The sequence below is a fragment of the Aquarana catesbeiana genome, linkage group LG08, assembly GCF_042186555.1.
Source record: "Aquarana catesbeiana isolate 2022-GZ linkage group LG08, ASM4218655v1, whole genome shotgun sequence".
Classification (NCBI taxonomy): Eukaryota; Metazoa; Chordata; class Amphibia; order Anura; family Ranidae; genus Aquarana; species Aquarana catesbeiana.
The window spans coordinates 54627592-54649434 of NC_133331.1; the positions used below are offsets into that span (position 1 = coordinate 54627592).

Here is a 21843-nt window from a genome sequence, read left to right on the forward strand (position 1 = left end):
AACGTGAGTGTTGGTCACGCACACACGCAAACAGCGATTGTCCCACACATGTGAGATATCAGCGTGAACGTCAGATCATGGGCAGTAATTCTAGCAACAGTCCTCCTGAGTAAATCTAAAGTGGTAACCTGTAATGGCTTTAATGGCTTTTTGTAGAGTGTCGCCTATGGATAGTAAAAGTAACGCCGTTTGTCGCAGTTGCACAGGTGTGCACAATTTTATAGCGGCTGGGGTGGGACAAATTTAGATGGGGGGGGTGGCGCCCGTTTTTAGTCTTGCCTAGGGCAGCACAAAAGCAAAATACTCCACTGGCAATAGTGTCATCGGGACAGAAAGCGAGTGGAGAAAATACAGTTTTACAGCTGTCTCTGGAACAGGAGGTGCAGGGAAATCATCATGAAGATATTTGTTTTAGTTACAGGTTTCAAAGGTTAGAGTTCACTTCATTCTAGAGAGATTTCATCTCATGTAGGGCTTATTCACACTTTGTGCATTGTAAAATTCTGCATTTTGCCATGCAGGAAGTGTCCCTTCTGGCCAGCCGTGCCTTGTATTTGTAAAGCACAGAGCACTGCTTCCTTTTTTTAACGTTAATAACCACTTAAGCCCCGGACCATTTTGCTGGCCAAAGACCAGAGCACTTTTTGCGATTCGGCACTGCGTCGCTTTAACTGACAATTGCGCGGTCGTGCGACGTGGCTCCCAAACAAAATTGACGTCCTTTTTTTCCCACAAATAAAGCTTTCTTTTGGTGGCATTTGATCACCTCTGTGGTTTTTATTTTTTGCGCTATAAACAAAAAAATAGCAACAATTTTGAAAAAACGCATTATTTTTTACTTTTTGCTATAATAAATATATAATAAATATCCCCAAAAAATATATAAAAAACATTTTTTTTCCTCAGTTTAGGCCGATACATATTCTTCTACATATTTTTGGTAAAAAAAAATTGCAATAAGCGTTTATTGATTGGTTTGCGCAAAAGTTATAGCGTCTACAAAATAGGGGATAGTTTTATGGCATTTTTATTAATAATTTTTTTTTCACTAGTAATGGCGGCGATCAGCGATTTTTATCATGACTGCGACATTATGGCGGACACATTGGACAATTTTGACACATTTTTGGGACCATTGGCATTAATACAACGATCAATGCTAAAAAATTGCATTGATTACTGTAAAAATGTCACTGGCAGTGAAGGGGTTAACCACTAGGTGGCGCTGTAGGGGTTAAGTGTGTCCTAGGGAGTGATTCTAACTGTGGGGGGGAGGGGCTGTGTGTGTCACATCACTGATCACCGCTCCCGATTATAGGTGACAGTGTCATTAGGCAGAACGGGGAGATCTAGCATTTCCCCATTCTTCCTCATCGTGAGACAATCACGGGTATCCCCGCGGACATGGGGTCCGCGGGACCCGCGATCTCGGGGCTCCCGGCGGGCGCACCGCAAACTGCCTCTTAAAGGGCAACGTACAGGTACGTTAATCTGCCTGTACGTGCCCTTCTGCCGCAGTATATCTGCGTGAGGCGGTCGGGAAGCTATTAAAATGTCACAGTATGGCATTTCTTTCATTTCTATACACTGAAGCTCGGTCACGGTGCATAGGAAGGGAGAGAGAAATGGAGCTGCAAGTAAGCTGCGGTGTGGGAAATAAAAACATCATCTAAATCCACTCATCATGTGTATTCTTCCTTAAATCTTAGTGTGCTTTGTGTATTTCTTCCAGATCTGTGCAGTAATCCAGTGTGAGACTTTCCTGTAATAGAGACCTCTCACTGCTGCTCTCTCTCCTTGTGCAGGGTGACTGGTCTTGTCTCCGCCCCCTCCTGTAGTTCTCTGCAGGCCCCCTCCCACAGCTCTATTCTCTGCACAGGCTATGTACAGCACAGTGATGAGGTCACTGCTACTTTTATATGACAATATCTGGGTTTGTAAAGGCATTTAATGCACACTAATTGGATCTTTATCCTTTGTGGCTATCAAGGAATTTACTGTATATTCAGCTTTAACGGTAACGGTAAGATTCTAGGGGGTAAATCTATACTCTCAGTTTAAGGGTTATAGGTTAATTTTGAAATTAGTTTACGTTTTAGGGTTTGGGTTGAGGAGAGGGTTAAGTTTGAGGGGTAGCCTAAGAGCCAATTTACAGTGCCTTGAAAAAGTATTCATACACCTTGAATGTTCCAAATTTTGTCATGTTGCAACCAAAAACTTAAATGTATTTTATTGGGATTGTATGTGATAGACCAACACAAAGTGGCACATAATTGTGAAGTGGAAGGAAAATGATAAATGGTTTTCAATTTTTTTACAAATAAATAAATGAAAAGTGTGGCGTGCATTTGCATTCAGCCCAGTGTTGCCAACCCCCCCGAAGTGAAATTTACTGGCAGAACGCCAAAATTTACAAACGGCACCAATTTTTTTACTGCCAAAAAATCATGACATTTACTGGTGGATCCACATTCTTTTTTGGGACTGCAAAAAAGTACCTAAAATTACTGTTTTTAGTGCTAAACAGTGCAAATATCAATATTTGAACTATAAACACATAGCTAGTGCCATTAGCAATGTGTTTAAGTTAAACAAAAGTCAAAAAACATATTTCTCAATTTACATGAAGGTCAGGATACTATAACCAGGCCAGCACAGAGTTCTCCCTTACATCAGAGTTTGCAGGATGGTGACCAGAGACCACCTTCCGCAGAGTGAATACACTAAGGTAAGGGGGGATTATTAATATAGGGGGGAACCTTTATATCAGTGCCCCCTTACATTATTGTATTCACTCCCCCCTTACATCAATGACCCCCCTCAGACTGGCCTGGCGGCGCTGTCATTGACCTACTCTTAGGTGCATAGTGCAAGACTCAGTCAGGCGGCTCCAGCTTGGCGGCTATTCTGTAGTCTCCTCTCCACACTCCACACATGTCTGTCTCTTCCCGTAACCCCCATCCCGGCGGCGCTCTCACTCTTGACTCCTTTCTAGGATCCCCTCAGAGACTGCAGACATGATAAAAGACAAGAGATGGTCAAAGGCTATGGACATGATACAGGAGGTGGACAGAGGCTGCCTCCTGGTACAGGAGGAGGACAAAGGCTGCGGACATACTACAGGAGGTGGACAGAGGCTGCGGACATACTACAGGAGGTGGACAGAGGCTGCGGACATACTACAGGAGGTGGACAGAGGCTGCGGACATACTACAGGAGGTGGACAGAGGCTGTGGACATACTGCAGGAGGTGGACAGAGGCTGCGGACATATTACAGGAGGTGGACAGAGGCTGCGGACATGATAAAGGAGGTGGACACAGGCTGCGGACATACTACAGGAAGTGGACAGAGGCTGCGGACATGATGGCAGCGAGCCGACCACGCAACTGCGCACAGTGCTGCCCTGACCTGTGGAGAGATGAAAGGGGCACAGGAGGAGGACACAGCACACTGATGATGTTGACTGGAGAAGTAATATGATGGTGGACAGAGCACATCAGTCTCTGTCCTCTGCATATGCCATGCAGGGGACAGAGACTGATGTGCTCTGTCCACCATCATATTACTTCTCCCGGCTCCCAGTAATGCCCTCCTTTTACTATGGATATCCCCCCCACAGCTTCACTCTCCTCCGGTACCTCCGCCTATGACGAATGTGCACTGCATGGCAGGACAGAGTCGCCTGGCCGCCGTGTCTCTCTTGATCGATTTGAAATTGGCGCCGGGCATCGCAATTACGTTACTGCGCATGCGCAGTTGCGTGGTCGGCTCGCCGCCATCATTTTTGCGGGCACCGGTGCCCGTAACGGACTTTAACGGGCAGCCCGAAAAAGGGATTATATCTACGGGCTGCCCGTAAAACTACGGGTGGTTGGCAACACTGATTCAGCCCCCCTGAATCAATACTTTGTAGAACCACCTTTCACTGCAATTACAGCTGCAAGTCTTTTTGGGGATGTCTCTACCAGCTTTCCACATCTAGAAAGTGAAATTTTTGCCCATTCTTCTGTGCAAAATATCTCAAGCTCTGTCAGATTGGATGGAAAGCGTCTGTAAACAACAATTTTCAAGTCTTGCCACAGATTCTCAATTGGATTTAGGTCTGGACGTTGACTGGGCCATTCTAACACATGAATATGCTTTGATCTAAACCATTCCATTGTAGCTCTGGCTGTATGTTTAGGGTCGTTGTCCTGCTGGAAGGTGAACCTCTGCCCCAGTCTCAAGTCTTTTGCAGACTCTAAAACCCCATACACACTATTAGATTTTCTGCAGATTTTTGTTTTCAGATTTACCAAAACCATGTAGTGCAAGGGCCTGCCTGATTGCATACAAATTAAAACTCTTATGCCGCGTACACACGATCGGACATTTCAACAACAAAATCGTGGATTTTTTTTTCCGACGGATGTTGGCTCAAACTTGTCTTGCATACACACGGTCGCACAAATGTTGTTTGTGAAGAACGCAGTGACGTACAACACTTACAACGAGCCAAGAAAAATGAAGTTCAATAGCCAGTGCAGCACTTCTGCTTGATTCCGAGTATGCATGGAATTTTGTGCGTTGGAATTGTGTGCACACGATCGGAATTTCCGACAACGGATTTTGTTGTTGGAAAATTTGAGAACCAGCTCTCAAATTTTTGTTGTCAGAAATTCCAACCGTGTGTACGCGGCATATAGGTTTGACCTCATATTATATGGTTTTGGTAAATCTGAAGACAAAAATCTGCAGAAAATCGAATAGTGTGTATGGGGCCTAACAGGTTTTCTTCTAAGATTGCCCTGTATTTGGCTCCATCCATCTTCCCATCAACTCTGACCAGCTTCCCTGTCCCTGCTGAAGAAAAGATGGTGTGTTCAGGGTGATGAGCAGTGTTAGTTTTCCGCCACACATATATCGTTTTGCTTTTGGGTCAAAAAGTAAAATTTTGGTCTGATCTGACCAGAGCACCTTCTTCCACATGTTTCCTGTATCCCCCACATGGCTTCTTGCAAACTGCAAACTGGACTCCTCCAGAGTTACCATGGGCCTCTTGGTTGCTTCCCTGATTAATGTTCTCCTTGCCCGGCCTGTCGGTGGACGGTGGACGACCATGTCTTGGTAGGTTTGCAGTTGTGCCATACGCTTTCCATTTTTGGATGATGGATTGAACAGTGCTCTGTGGGATGTTGAAAGCTTGGGATATTTTTTTATAACCTAATCCTGCTTTAAACTTCTCCACAACTTTATCCCTGACCTGTCTGGTGTGTTCCTTGGCCTTCATGATGCTGTTTGTTCACTAAGGTTCTCTAACAAACCTCTGGAGGGCTTCACAGAACAGCTGTATTTATACTGAGATTAAATTACACACAGGTGGATTCCATTTACTAATTAGGTGACTTCTGAAGGCAATTGGTTCCACTAGATTTTAGTTAGGGGTATCAGAGTAAAGGGGGCTGAATACAAATGTACACCACACTTTTCACATATTTATTTGTAAAATAATTGGAAAACCATTTATAATTTTCCTTCCACTTCACAATTATTTGCCACTTTGTGTTGGAGCATATCTGTCATAAGAGAAATGTAGAAGCTGTCACCACTGATCTCATTCTGAAAATGCTAGTTGCCTGCCAAGCTGATCCTCAGGTTTCAACAGTTACTGAATAAACTACCCTATCTTTTCCTCCTTTCTAGACCTGGCACAAGGCGTGCTTCCACTGCGAAGTCTGCAAAATGATCCTGACCGTCAACAACTTTGTCAGTCACCAGAAGAAGCCATATTGCCAGGCGTAAGTCAAAGCTTCATGTTTAGGCCGATAGTAGCCGTATGTCCATTGTGTTCAACCTAAAATTTGATGTAAGCTCTAATGGAATATTTAGTTTACTCTGTGCACTGTGTATCACAAACTTTTTTTTTTATAAACTTGTAAGTTACATCTCAGCACTGTTGATCTCCTGCAGTCTCTTTGCAGCCACTTCCTATCTGCATGTACAGCTGTGGCCAAAATCTTTGAGAATAACACAAATATTAATTTTCACAAAGTCTGTTGCTTCAGTGGTTTTAGATCATTTTGTCAGATGTTACTATGGTATACTGAAGTCAAATTACAAGCATTTCATAAGTGTCAAAGGCTTTTATTGACAATTATATTACATTTATACAAAGAGTCAATATTTGCAGCGTTGACCCTTCTTTTTCAAGACCTCTGCAATTCAGCTTGGCACGCTGTCAATCAACTTCTGGGCCACATCCTGACTGATGGCAGCCCATTCTTGCATAACCAACGCTTGGAGTTTGTCAGAATTTGTGGGGTTTTTTTTGTTCACCCGCCTCTTGAGGATTGACCACTGGGATTAAGGTCTGGGAAGTTTCCTGGCCATGGACCCAAAATGTTGATGTTTTGTTCTCCGAGAAACTTAGTTATCATATTTGCCTTATGGCAAGGTGCTCCATCATGCTGGAAAAGGTATCGTTCCTCACCAAACTGTTCTTGGATGGTTGGGAGAAGTAGCTCTCGGAGGATGTTTTGGACCATTCTTTATTCATGGCTGTGTTCTGAGGCAAAATTGTGAATGGTCTGAAGATGCTTTATTGTTGGCCTGACATAGGACTGATGGTAGCGCTCACCTTTTCTTCTCCGGACAAGGTTTTTTCGGGATTCTCCAAACAATCGGAAAGGGGATTCATCAGAGAAAATGACTTTACCCCAACCCTCAGCAGTCCAATCCCTGTACCTTTTGCAGAATATCAGTCTGTTCCTGATGTTTTTCCTGGAGAGAAGTGGCTTCTTTGCTGCCCTTCTTGACACCAGGCCATCCTCCAAATGTCTTCTCCCCACTGTGCATGCCGATGTACCCACATCAACTATAGGAGACAGTTCTGGCGCTTGCTTCACTTTCTTGGGCGTCCTGAAGTATTCTTCATAAATGCAGTGGAAATTTTTATTATGGCATTAAATTCATTTTCATGGCAAAATGGGACTTTGCAATTAATTGCAATTCATCTGATCCAGGGCCGGACTGGGAATAAAAACCAGCCCTGGAAAAAATATCATACCAGCCCCATAGCATTATTATACCAGCCCAACATCATAACTTCATTATTTTCTTGTTCATGAAAGGGAAAACCATGTATTTTAAAGCAAATCTGAAGAGTGTTTTATTTATAGAGAACACAGATATACAAAAAGCAGATGTAAAAGCACATAGGGCTTTATATATATATATATATATATATATATATATATATATATATATATATATATATATATATATATATATACGGTGGTGTCACTAGGCTTGGTGTCACCTGGTGTGGTAAAACATGGTGTCAGCCTCATTCCTGTCTAGGCTGCCCAGCACCCTGCAGGCAGCACATGGTCACGGGGTGCACCCCAAACCGGCCCCTGTAAATTATAGTATAGGTTGGTATAGTGGCAGGTTAGCATAGTATAGGGTGGTATAGTGGCAGGTTGGGGTGGTATAGGGCAGGTTGAGGTGGTATAGGGTAGGTTGGGATGGTATATGGTATATACCACTTTAAGGCAGCCCATTCAGTGGGCTTTAATGGCACCCTAACATGATGAAAATGATACATGACCTTTATTGTAACATAATTCAGCACCACACTACCATGCATTGTGGCACACTGCAATACAGATGTGTTGCCCCAGTGTGTTGGGGTGCTATACCAAGTGAATGCGGTCACAACACTGTAAAATATATTACACACGTTGCTGAACCTTGCGGTAGTAGAGTGCAAGTTACCATGATGCCAAAGTGTAAACGGGCTCTAATGGAATTGACTTTGCTGAGTGCATGCTGTCATTCCCATCCTTGCTTCAATAAGCAATGAAGTAGGGAATGTAGGGATGATGAGCACAGAGGTTCACATCACTGCTTTGTGTGTCATTGACCTGGAACAAGCATGAACATACAGTATAAGACATCTAGAGACACACATATAACTTATGTCTCAGGCTGTCCTTCAATGTGGTTTCCCCAAAAGGTTGGACAGCCATCTAGGAGACCATCAGTGTTTACAAGGGGTAGGAGTAAGGGACAAATTAAATGTATTGTAACTGTAATGGAACACTGAGCTGAGTCACACCTCCCAGGCGGAGGGAATGTCGCACAGCATTCCGTACACATACAGATCTGGTTACAGATCGGAAGGTTGAGTCCACCTGATCCTCCGTATTCCAGTGTTTTCTGGGAAACACAACCCCAGGAGTTTTTTATTATACGGGTTTGTTTTCATGTGTATACAGTACAGTATATAAAGGTGCTTTGAATAACTGCATTCATTAAGTTCTAAATGAAAAAAATTAAAGAAAAAAAAAATCAACTAATTGTTGAAAGCCCAATTCATAAACCTTGCAGTCATTTTTAGTTTGATCATAAATGATGGAAGACAGACATTTGAATCAGGACGGGATTTAGGGGGTGCAGTATAAAGAGTCAGGGGGCACAATGTCAACAGTATAATAGAAATGCAGGGAACCAGTATTCCCAATTCACCCACTTCTGTACTATAAGTCCCAACCCAGAAACAATGTCTGACAGGTAGTGCAGAGGGGGAACAGGGAACACTAGTATGTATTAGACTGTCATTAGATGATTAAACAGAACATGTGCCCCCTTACATCAGGTGTCCCTATCAGAGTCCCCTCTTACATCAGGTGTCCACATCAGAGTGCCCCCTTAAATCAATTATCCCCATCGGAGTGCCACCTTACATCAGGTGTCCCCATTATAATGCCCCCCCCTTACATCAGTTGTCCCCATCTGAGTGTCCCCTTAGATATATATATATATATATATAGATAGATATATAGATACAGATATAGATATATAAATATATACTGGGGCCCTTTACTACGACCCCACAACGGCCCTTTCACATGTTCTGCAGTGAGCTCCCTTCCTACTGTATTGGGCCCCCCCCAGGGTGGCAGAAAACAAGATATATATGTCACCAGCATACCAAGAAAATATAAGGGTCCAAAGCAGTGGGAGAACTATCAGGATTGCAAAGGTTGTTTTGCCACCGGGCCCTGGTGTTCTGCCACTGTGGGGTTTCCCAGCTTCCTCTTGCTGTCCTGCCCCTGCTATTGACAGCGCTGGTCTGGCATCTCTTGGAATTTACAGGCTGGTTCTCCTGTCCTAAGGATGGGAGAAATCAGTCTGTTTTTTCAGTAACTGAGAGTCCTGGTGGAGTCCTTCCTGCAACTCGCTCTTCTCCCTGCCAATGAGGATGCAGGGGAAGGAGCAGATCGGGCAGCCGTGGTTGTGTGACCGCTTGCATTATGCAGTGTCAGCAAGCAGAGGGAGGGAGTAGGAATCACCCGCAGGAGCTGACTGGGGACTCTCACCCTCTTAGACATTGATTTTTTGTAAAAAAAATAAATAATTTTTTTTTTTATTGGGGGAGGGCACATGGTGGGTCACAGCATAATGTTGGGGGGGTCAGAGCCCCCTCTGGCCCCCCCCCAGGGACGCCAGCTCTACATAAAGATGACCTAGGCTATAAGAAGATTGCCAAGACCCTGAAACTGTGCTGCAGCACGGTGGCCAAGACCATACAGCGGTTTAACAGGACAGGTTCCACTCAGAACAGGCCTCGCCATGGTCAACCAAAGAAGTTGAGTGCACGTGCTCAGCATCATATCCAGAGGTTGTCTTTGGGAAATAGACGTATGAGTGCTGCCAGCATTGCTGCAGAGGCTGAAGAGGTGGGGGGTCAGCCTGTCAGTGCTCAAATTGGTCTGCATGGCTATTGTCCCAGAAGGAAGCCTCTTCTAAAGATGATGCACAAGAAAACCGCAAACAGTTTGCTGAAGACAAGCAGACTAAGGAAATGCATTACTGGAACCATGTCTGATTACTGTAACCATGTCATGTCTGATGAGACCAAGATAAACTTGTTTGGTTCAGATGGTGTCAAGCGTGTGTGGCGGCAATCAGGTGAGGAGTACAAAGACAAGTGTGTCTTGCCTACAGTCAAGCATGGGGGTGGGAGTGTCATGGTCTGGGGCTGCATGAGTGCTGCTGGCACTGGGGAGCTACAGTTCATTGAGGGAACCATGAATGCCAACATGTACTGTGACATACTGAAGCAGAGCATGATCCCCTCCCTTCGGAGACTGGGCCGCAGGGAAGTATTCCAACATGATAACGACCCCAAACACACCTCCAAGATGACCACTGCCTTGCTAAAGAAGCTGAGGGTAAAGGTGATGGACTGGCCAAGCATGTCTCCAGACCTAAACCCTATTGAGCATCTGTGGGGCATCCTCAAACGGAAGGTGGAGGAGAGAAAGGTCTTTAACATCCACCAGCTCTGTGATGTCGTCATGGAGGAGTGGAAGAGGACTTCAGTGGCAACCCGTGAAGCTCTGGTGAACTCCATGCCCAAGAGGGTTAAGGCAGTGCTGGAAAATAATGGTGGCCACACAAAATATTGACACTTTGGGCGGAATTTGGACATTTTCACTTAGGGGTGTACTCACTTTTGTTGACAGCAGTTTAGACATTAATGGCTTTATGTTGAGTTATTTTCAGAGGAAAACAAATTTACACTGTTATACAAGCTGTACACTCACTACTTTACATTGTAGCAAAGAAGTGTCATTTCTTCAGTATTGTCACATGAAAAGATATAATAAAATATTTACAAAAATGTGAGGGGTGTACTCACTTTGTGAGATACTGTATATGTAATGTCTGCCTTCACTTTGTTAAGCGTTGCGCAAATTGTTGGCGCTATATAAATCCTGTATTATAATAATAATAATAATTAAAAATTACCTTCCATTTTGAACTGCGTACTTTCTGTAAAATGCAATATGGCAACTTGGAAGTGTTTTGTACACAGATGGTATACAAAACACCCCCTAGATATGTAATTTCCTGTTTGTGTGATTGGCTCACTGATTTTGCCAGAAGTCTGCCCTAAGATACAAATCAGATTTTTGGCATCCCCTGCAACAAAAATAAAATTTTTGGTGAGATACTCCGAATAGGAAATTACGTCTAAAGGGATGCAGACCCAGAAGGTTTCCTCATTAGAGCCCTACAGGTGCAGCAGCTGGTTGATAATTATGGAATCACTCCCATTAGATTCACTTAGCACATGGGCACAAAAGAACAAACAGTGATTTCTTCAGGATAACAAAAGGTAGGAATCTGTAACAAAGTTTGTTAAAATCCTTGTAATGTACATCGATCACCCAAGGGGGAAATTTTTTACTCAACAAAAGTGGAGATACTCTTTAAGTAATGTTAATGCTATACTCAATACGCACATAGCAGAAATTAAATGTTCCAAAGGATGTGTACAGGGAAAACAGTTATTATCACTTTACATATTTGATTCCACTGAGAAAAATGAACAAAGGAATCTGAAATGTGACATAAGATACCCTGATATAGGAGATTGATGTCTCATTAGAAATGATACACTTATGATACAAATGTTTCTCTTCTCTTTCCAGGCACAACCCAAAGACTAACACGTTTACCAGTGTGTATGATACCCCCCTCAACATGAATGCGAAGAAGCAGTCAGAGGCCATCAGTGAGGTCAGTGAATGGAAAATATACCAACAATGGAAAGCCAAACCGGATGACATTTTGGTCTCTTTCATATGGGCAGCAGGGGGCGGTAAAGAGAAGAGGTCGATCCTGTTCTCTACTGCCCCCAAATGTCCACCTAAACAGCAGCTGGAGGGGTAGTATGTATTGTGTGTATTGCTCTGTGGTGTGATAAAAATTAAACAGTATATTGTGCCTACAGTAACAGGCAGAACTACTGCCAAAGTTAACCATTTAAAGTGATTGTAAACGATCACCTTGTAAAACAACTTATTAAGTTTAAAATGGAAATGCAAAACATTTTTACAAACATTTATAGATAAAAAAAAAAAATTATAAATTCTTTTTTTCCCTTTTTTTTATAAGTGATCACATTCCCTCTGTTCTCTGTTTAATTCATATGTTTGTGAGTACAGTGGAACCTTGGATTACGAGCATAATCCGTTCCAGGAGTATGCTCGTAATCCAAAGTACTCGCATATCAAAGCGAGTTTTCCCATTGAAGTCAATGGAAACGAAAATAATTAGTTCCGCATTGGCTTCAATGAGATGCAATACCGCATGCAGCCAGAGGTGGGGGGCGCCGGAGAGCCTCGGAAACGACCGAAAAGGCCTGAGCGCACTTCGGCAAACTTCGGAAAGACTCCGTTCACGAGCCTATCTGAGGTTTGCTGAGGTCAGCAATTTGTTGTTGCGCATCATGCTTTCATGCAATGTTTATAGTTCTAAAGTTATTATGTACCCACCAGACACATTTTTGGTTGCAAAATATGCATTGTCACTGTACTAATGACACTGGCAGGGAAGGGGTTAACATTAGGGGTGATCAAAGGGTTGAATGTGTTCCCTGGGAGTGATTATTAACTGTGGGGGGGGGTGCTTTGACTGGGGGGCTGTAAAGATCCATGTTCCTGCTTAGCAGGAACACAGGATCAGCCCATTACCCTCGCACAGAACAGTGATCTGCCTCGTTTACAGACTGCTGTTATGCCTTTCTCACAAACGATCCGTGGGTCTCGCCAGACCTGCTGATTTACCACCGTTGTGTCCAATCAATGCGTCCAATGGGTCGCCGGCAGCACGCGTACCAGGTAGGTGATCTGGCGCAGAGCGGCCGCCCTGCTGCAATAAATCTACGGTGGGCAGTCGCTAAGTGGTTAATTGAACAAGCTAAAGTTAGAAGCTGCCATGCACAGCTACACCAGATTCTGAATACTCCAGTTCTAGTAAATCTCCCCCAAAGTGTTCTGTGTGTAAAGTGTTTGCTGAAAAATGTGACGTGCGGCTCCAATGAAACTCGCCACATACCTTTTTTATAGAACTATTTTGTATGATCATTAGCACCATCTAGTGGCCAAAATTCATTTTTCCCTGATTGCGGTATTTGAGAACAAATATTATGGCCACTAGATGGCACTTATGATCATAGGAGATAGTTCTATTACACATAATATGGCAAGTTTCCTTGGAAATGTGTGAATGTGTGTCACATCCGTTCAGCAAACATTTTCTACATAGATCCTAAAATGTTTTTATTGAATTGCAACAGATTTCATTTCCTAAACTAATTAGAAATTATGAAAGTTTTTTTTAATTTTAATTATTAGAAAGTATGAATTGAACTTTTCATTGAAGAAAGTACACTGTCTGTTTCCACCTGGTGGTTACATATTGTACATATTAATTAGGCTCTGGGAACACAAATCCATTGCAGATTGAGGAAAACGATTGCACTTTCCATCAGACTGAAGCACAGAATCATCTTTTGTGGCATCATCTGCCCAAATGGTGCAGAACTATTTAGTGTGTGGTCATGATGGGAATGCTGGAGTGATCCTCCAGACGTGTAACAATGTCCTCTCTGCTGGTTACACAACAGCTGCCTGCTGTGGCCAGACATAATAATGAGGCTTGGGGGTCCTCATCACAGTACGTCCTGCTCCCCCTCGCAGGCCGCCAGTGTTCTGGAATGTTCCCAGTATTCCCGGCTATTTTTATTTCATGGCTGAGATGTGAGAGCGGTTATTTACAGATCATGTATGTTGGGAGGCAATTTCCTTCCCCGCTCTCCACTTCCAGCTTCTGTTCCCGTCAATCACTCTTCAGGCATCAGTCACCCAACACCAGCGCTGCGTTATGTGTCACCTCTCGAAAAAATACCTGCCAAGGGCCTCTTGTTCCCAATGAAAGCTTGAAGCTTGCGAAACAGGGATTGTATAGCCCTTTAGAGTGGACATGTCAGTAACTTTACAGGTCTGCAGGAAATTTTCCAGACATATCACAATATACAGCAACAGTATCCTTTTTTTAGGACAGCTCCACCTTTTATCATGTAAAAGCCATCCTTGAGTTCCAATCAGTGACTTTGCCTAGGCTGAGACAATGCCATCAGTCTGCTGCAGGCAGGAGGAAACATTTCCTCAGTCTCCCAGTGATCAGACTGGAACATTGTAGCAAGCCACAAGGTGAAAGGCTGCAGCAGTGGCTGATTTGTGTCAGACATTTGTGCACACATGATTTACATGATTGTGTCATCTCTTAGCTGGCACCTCAGTCTAGGAATGCGATGGTGACTCTGGATGATGCCTGAACAAAGATGGTCCAGTCCTTACCAGCTGCACATACCTACCTTCTCCTCACTCAATGCAGATCTGTCCAACCATGAAGAGGAATGCCTAGTACTTGGGCATGTGGCTCAGTGTGCTTCCCATGTGACAGCGCTAGGTATTGGTAACTGGTGGCTCTAGCACCCAGCCCTGTCACATGGGGAAGATCCCTCAGTCCTGTAGAAGCTCTAACTTAGAGCTTACACAGGGATTGCCCTACTTGCTACTACAGAATGTAGTAGTGGGATAGCAAAGGTAAGGCTAGGTGCACACCTTGCGCACAAAATACTAATTTTCCTGACATGCACATAGACGTGCTGCCCTTTAGCAGACGTGTGTTAGCGCCACTACTTATTAAAAACACTGATTAAAACTAGGAAGAAGGAAAAACCAAGGGGCTGGACAAATTTAGAGGACCACATTATTTGAATAAAATCCATATTTTACTTATAAATAAAATTGCACATAGAAACATGCCACTAAAAACATGTATACACGTATATACAGAAAATGGCCAACGAGGGCCCAGTACTTTGGGTTTGTTACATGATATCAAGTGAGTGAGCCCCTGTGCGTCAACGCATTTCACTAATCCGCTTTTTCAGGGCACACGAAAGGGGAAATAGAAGAAAAACAGGCCTCACTGTATAGATGGAGAAATGCATAGATATAAATCATATTTCATTACATATTTTAAAGCCTCTCCCTATACTCCAATGCCCGCCAAGGGAGACTCTAACATGTGTATATTCAGACCCAGGCAGGTGAATATATTGTATATGATGAACAAATTATATTTATGTGTTTCTGCAAGTAATAACATATGTAATGAAATATGATTTATATCTATACATTTCTCCATCTATACAGTGAGGCCTGTTTTTCTTCTATTTCCCCTTTTACGCGTCCTGAAGAAGCGAATTAGTGAAACGCGTTGACGCACAGGGGCTCACTCACTTGATATCATGTAACAAACCCAAAGAACTGGATCCTTGTTAGCCATGTTCTGTATATATGTGTATACAGTGGGGGAAATAATTATTTGGTCACCTGCAGATTTTGTAAGTTTGCCCACTTACAAAGAAATGAAGAGACTATATTTTTTATCATAGGTGTATTTTAAATGATAAAGACAGAATATAAACCAAAAAAAAAAAAAAACTTGATACAAATGCTATAAATTAAGTTGCAATTCAGTGAATAAAAAAAGTATTTGATCCCCAAGCAAAACATGTCTTAGTACTTGGTGGAGAAACCCTTGTTGGCAATCACAGAGGTCAGACATTTCTTGTAGTTGGTGACCAGGTTTGCACACATCTCAGGAGGGATTTTGGTCCACTCTTTTTACAGATCTTCTCTAAATCCTTAAGGTTTCTTGGCTGTCGCTTGGCAACTCAAAGTTTCAGCTCCCTCCATAAATTTTCCATAGAATTAAGGTCTGGAGACTGTATATTGATCACTCACTGTGTTAATTCAGGAAAGGAAGGGGCCGGTAACTATGACATATTAACTGCCCCCCTGCTGTGGACAGGAGGGGGTGATCAGCAAGGCGGGGGGATTACTGGAACCAATCCTCTGTAGTTCCCTCCTGCAGCAGCTACAAGCCAGAAAGAAGTGAGAGGATGGAAAGCTGAAAGTGTGGGAGTAAAGGGGCACACAGGGGGGCCCAGGCAGGAGGGGGAATCGGACAAGAGGGGGTGATTACTGTGGCAGGGAGGCAAAATTACTGGCACCGATCCCCCTGTGTGGTTCTCTCTGCAGCAGCTGAAAGATGGCCTCTCTTGCCTCCTTTCAGCTGCTGCAGGGTGCACCACACAGGGGATCAGTTCTAGTAATTGCCCCTTGCCACAATGATCACCCCCTTCTGTCCATGATCCTTTTCCCTCTGCTGCCCGGGCCCCCCTGCTAAACTGATGAGGACTGGGTCCTATACAGTAGGTCTGGCTTTACCCCCTTAATAGCAGCTCTGTGTGTGGGGGACAAGACCCGTATTTATTACTTTACTGATTCAGAGAAATCTCAAGTCCCCCACCCTGCCAGACAGGGTGACCTTTGGGTAAAACCAGGGCCGGTACAAGGGGTGGGCAGAAGGGGCGGATGCCCTGGGCGGGACCATTTACTGGAGGAAGGGGGGCGCAGTAGAGGCCATGCTACAGACTGCTTTGATCTGTGGCTGCAGCGCTCCCCTCCCACCTCTTCCTCTTGTTTGACACACAGCTGGGTCTGTGTGTGTGTTCGGCGGCGCCGTAACAAGGTCCCGCCCCCCTAGACTGGCTCATGTGGTAGCAAATTGAATCAGTGTTCTGCCTATCACACGAGCCAGTCTAGGGGGGCGGGACCTTGTTACGGAGCCGCCGAACACACACACAGACCCAGCTGTGTGACACACAGTGCTGCGGGAGATGTCTGCTGTGTGATCCATCCAGGGCAGGCTATGGTGAGTCTGCATTCATAGGCAAAGTGAGGCTGAAAATATGGTCACAGAGAGAGAGGCTGCAATTATGGGCACAGAGGCTGCGATTATGGGGACAGAGAAACTGCAATTATGGGCACAGAGGCTGCAATTATGGGCACAAAGAGGCTGCAATTATGGGCACAGAGGCTGCGATTATGGGCACAAAGAGAGAGGCTGAAACTATGGGCACAGAGAGGCTGCGATTATGGTCACAGAGGCTGTGATTATGGGCACAGAGAGGCTGCAATTATGGGCACAGAGGCTGCGATTATGGGCACAGAGGCTGTGATTATGGGCACAAAGAGAGAGACTGAAACTATGGGCACAGAGAGGCTGCAATTATGGGCATAGTGAGGCGGCATTGATGGGCACAGAGGTAGGCTGCATTTGATGGGCACTGGTGAGACTGCATTGATCTCTTGTATCATGTCTGCAGTCTCTGAGTGGAGTTTGCTTAATTAGCAATGGTATTGGTAATATGCAGCAGGAAGGGGGTTAATGCACTGTCACTGATGCATTGGTATAGATCCCATTGTCTGTAGGCGCTGTAGCTTTTCACAGGGGGTGCACAGTTTTTCATCTTCGCCCTGGGCACCGGATGACCTTGTCCCGGCACTGGGTAAAACTTAGGACTGGATGGACAGAAATACAAATCCCTTGGCAGGCAATACAGCTCTCCTATATGTAGATCATGATTGTAATTGTTTGCTTTGAGTTCAGCTCTAAGTGAAAATGTTGCTTGGTCCTCTATGGGTAAATCACAGGATTACGTTAATGTAAAGGATATTATCATTGTGCGTTATGTTTTTGAAACCGTATTTCCATTTAATTTGTACATATGCAGGCCTTTCTGAGTTAGTATGTTTACTTTTCCAATTTTTATGTTTTGGCAGATTAAATACCGGGAAGACGGCGAGCGCTATAAATCGGTTTTCCACTGGGATATGAAGTCCAATGTACATGAACAGAGCTACAACATGGAGAAGATGGTTAGTTGGGCACACTCAGTGCTGGGAGACCCCAAGCCTTGCTAACCATCTCTGTATCTCCTGGAGATCCTGTGTGCATCCTCTGCTTAATATTGTATGTTCTTTATCCACAGAAAGCCTATGAAGAAGGAAAATCCTGGTTCTCCGATATTGACCCAGACATGGTCCAAATTGAGCAGGCACAGAAGACACTAAACGATGTAAGATTCTCACATCTCAAACATTAGATTATCAAGTTGTATTGGGTGGTCATACAAACAGTCAAGTTGTCTCTTGACACAAGGTCCATTGTGTGACAGAATACTGATGTGTGAAATGAAGGCTGTCATACAAGATACTTTATATGAAGTCTTTGGCCAACAGATTCATTGTTAGACAGCAGGATGGAGTTATCTGTCAGGCTATGCCATAGACCCCATACAAAACATCACACATCAATGTCCCGTCACACAATAGTTATCTGTGTGAAGACTGAGGCAACTTAAATGTTTGTATGACCACCTAATACACCTTGATAATTGTTTACCTGTCTTTGCATGTTCTCTGCAAATGGTGTTCATTAAAAATTAGAGCAATAATTGTTTTTTTTGTTTTTATCGCACAGCTTATAGGCATGTCAAAATTACTATTTTCATGAATTTTTTTTGACAATTTTTGCCAAATTGTAAATTTCTTTTGAGCAGCTTCTCCACTCATTCTTCTTCGTAGAACTAACAAATCTATTTCATATGATTAGTCAGATTTGATTTATTGTTTTGTCTCTGCAATGGTGAAGAGTATAGGGACTAGGATCGAATGCCATATGCTTCTCTTGGGTTTAGAGGTAAATGGTGGACCAAGACACTACAATAAAGCTCAGGATCTGGTTAGGACATTGGGGGTTATTTACGAAAGGCAAATCCACTTTGCGCTACAAGTGCAAACTACAAGTGCAAAGTGCACTTGAAATTGCACTGAAAGTGCACTTGGAAGTGCAGTCGCTGTAGATCCGAGGGGGACATGCAAGGAAAATAAAAAACAGCGTTTTAGCTTGCACATGATTGGATGATACAATCAGCAGAGCTTCCCCTCATTTCAGATCTACCCCTCAGATTTACAGCGACTGCACTTCCAAGCTCACTTGCAGTGCAATTTCAAGTGCACTTTGCACTTGTAGTTTCCATCTGTAGTGCAAAGCGGATTTGCCTTTCGTAAATAACCCCATTGTGTTTTTTATACAGAGAAGGGAAAAGTTGCAGGTGACATTGACCACGAGGGATGAGCCACCACAGTTTCAGTATCTCTTCCTACTTTGCTTGACTAGAATTTCCATAACTGTAGGTTTTCTTCGAAGCCTTTCTCAACTTTTTTTTTAACATGGAGCAACCCTTCAAAATAACTTTCAGGTCTCAGGTGGTCAGCGGGAAGAATGCCCAACACATACATAGTCTGTGAGAAGAAAGCTTCTTTCATTGGTGGTCAATAGGAAGAACACTTTCTACATTGGTGGACCGTGGGAAGAATATTCCTTAAATTAGGTGACATTGGGAAGAATGCTTACTACATTGGTGGGCAGTGAGAGAAAAATGTCTTGCCTTGGTGGTCAGTGGGAAGAATGCTCCTTTCATTGGTGGTCATTAGGAAGAATGTCCCTTTCATTGGTGGTCAAAGGGAAGAATGCCCCTTACTTTGGTGGTCAGTGGTAAGATTGCTCCGGTTACAGTAGGTTAAAAAGAATACTGGTGTCAGTGGTTACGTATCTGAGAGGCAGATATTGATTATTACTCAAGGAACGTCTAGCAACCTCTGGATAAACTCTAGAGATTGCCATGGAACTCTGGTTGAGAAGGGCTGCTTTAGAGAGTTTCTTCTGACAGTCAAATGTTTCTATATTAAACAACTGAGGGTGGAGTCAATGGCTGGAAATAGAAGGAATACTATTAATTAGGGAAAAATAAAGAAATTGTAATAATGTGTTTCCTCTACTGAACGACACAATGAGTGCATAAAAGTGATACTGATATATGGTGCAGACTGTATTTCTGCACTGGGGCCACAAAGGGATATAGACAGAAGAACAACAGTAGCCCTGTGTGTGTGTGTAGTTATCGTTGTGTGTGTGATAGCCTTTTGCTAGAACTCCCCTGGTGGGTTAACAAGTGGGGTGGGTAATGCTGGTGATATGTCAGAAAGCAATGTACAGTACTTGGCACCGCTATCATCAGCAAGCTTATGACATAGACAATTAGATTGCAGATTGGGAGAATGAGCTAGAGCAAAACAGGAACCTGGATAGGCTTGTAGGTACTACAGTTGACTCTCATTGTGGTTCCAGTCGAGACCTTAACAAGGACTTGTGTTTTAAAATGAGGACGCTGCTATTTTGCTACAAGGGAAATCGTGTCCAACACAGGTATGAATGCACACCAGCTACCATTTCGGTCTCTTCCCTCATCTTGGCATACAGTGGGAAAAATTATTATTTGATCCCCTGCAAATTTTGTAAGTATGCCCACTTACAAAGAAATTAGGAGTCTATATTTTTTATCATAGGTGTATTTTGAATGATAGAGACAGAATATCAACCAAAAATTCAGAAAAAAAACACATGATACAAATGCTATCAATTAAGTTGCATTTCAGTGAGTAAAATAAGTATTTGATCCCCAAGCAAAACATGGCTTAGTACTTGCTGGAGAAACCCTTATTGGCAAGGACAGACAATTCTTGTAGTTGGTTACGAGGTTTGCACACATTTCAGGAGGGATTTTGGTCCACTCTTCTTTATAGATCTCTAAATTCTTAAGGTTTCTTGGCTGCCGCTTGGCAACTCAAAGCTTTAGCTGCCTCTATAAATTTTCTATAGGATTAAGGTTTGGAGAGTGGCTAGGCCACTCCATTAACTTAATGTGCTTCTTCTCGAGCCACTCCTTTGTTGCCTTGGCGGTATATTTTGGGTCTTTGTCATGCTGGAAGACCCATCCACGACCCATCTTAAGTGTTCTGGCTGAGGGAAGAAGGTTCTCGTCCAAGATTTTACAATACAGGGCCCCATCTATTGGCCCCTCAGAGAAACAGCCACAAAGCATAATGTTTCCACCTCTGTGCTTGACTGTAGGAATGATGTTCCTAGGGTCATATTCAGCATATTTCTTCCTCCAAACACGATGAGTCCCCCTCCTCAAGAAGGCACATGTACAGACGTGCTAATGAACATCTAAATGATTCAGAGAAGGATTGGGAGAAAGTGCTGTGATCAGATGAGACTAACAAAGGTGTGGCTCAAGAAAAAAGCACTGAGTTGCATGGCCTAGCCAGTCTCCAGACCTTAATCCAAAAGAAAATGCATGGAGGGAGCTGAAACTTTGAGCTGCCAAGAGACAGCCAAGAAACCTTAAGGTGGATGTAAACCTGAAAAATTTTTTTATATCATACTGTAGAGTATACGATTTCCTATCATTTGAGCCCAGTCTTGCCACACAGAGTCAATCCATCTCTGAGCAATCCTCTTTTATTGTTCAGTGTGAAAAATCTTGACAAACTGAGAAAAACTTTGTCAAATCCTCCCCCTTGCTGTGAGTGACAGCCTAAGACACATGCAGTATTTTTTAATTCCCTCTCCCACTCTTTTCTTCAGCAGCTCTGGAAAGGATTGACTGTTCCACACCTCAGCATGATTTGGCATGCTGAAGTCATGTGGTTACTTTCCTGGTTACTTTCCTGTCTTTTCACTGGATGTTAGAGATCATAGCAGAAGTTCAGTGTAAGAAATACACAGGAGAAAATGTATATTGACAAGGGGAGTGTAGAGGTGGGCGGGGAGTCTACTGACATCATGACTCCACCCACCGAGCTCCAGACAACAGACCCGCCCACAGAATCTGCAGTTTTTCGGGTCTCATAACAGACAGAGGGGAGACATTTGACAGGTAAAGATACATGCAGGAGGCATGTATATCCTTATAGATAACCCCTATGGCAGTAGTTTAGAAAGGATGACATTGGGTTTACATCCACTTTAAGGATGTAGAGAAGATCTGTAAAAAAGAGTGGGCCAAAATCCCTCTTGAGATGTGTGCAAACCTGGTAACCAACTACAAGAAACGTCTTACCTCTGTGCTTGCGAACAAGGGTTTCTACACCAGGTACTAAGTCATGTTTTGCTTGGGGATCAGCTACTTATTTCACTCACTGAACTGCAACTCATTTTATAACATCTGTATCGTGTT

The 21843-nt window shown here is 43.5% G+C and overlaps 1 protein-coding gene across 1 annotated transcript in view; it reads left to right on the plus strand.

The window, feature by feature from the left end:
• Positions 1-21843, plus strand: part of NRAP (nebulin related anchoring protein) — a 140772-nt gene that overhangs the window by 16922 nt on the left and 102007 nt on the right. Inside the window, exons 2-5 of the mRNA XM_073595871.1 lie at positions 5685-5779; positions 11486-11573; positions 17540-17635; positions 17749-17835. Of these exons, the coding sequence (XP_073451972.1) occupies positions 5685-5779; positions 11486-11573; positions 17540-17635; positions 17749-17835 (366 nt within the window). The remainder of the gene's footprint in view (positions 1-5684; positions 5780-11485; positions 11574-17539; positions 17636-17748; positions 17836-21843) is intronic.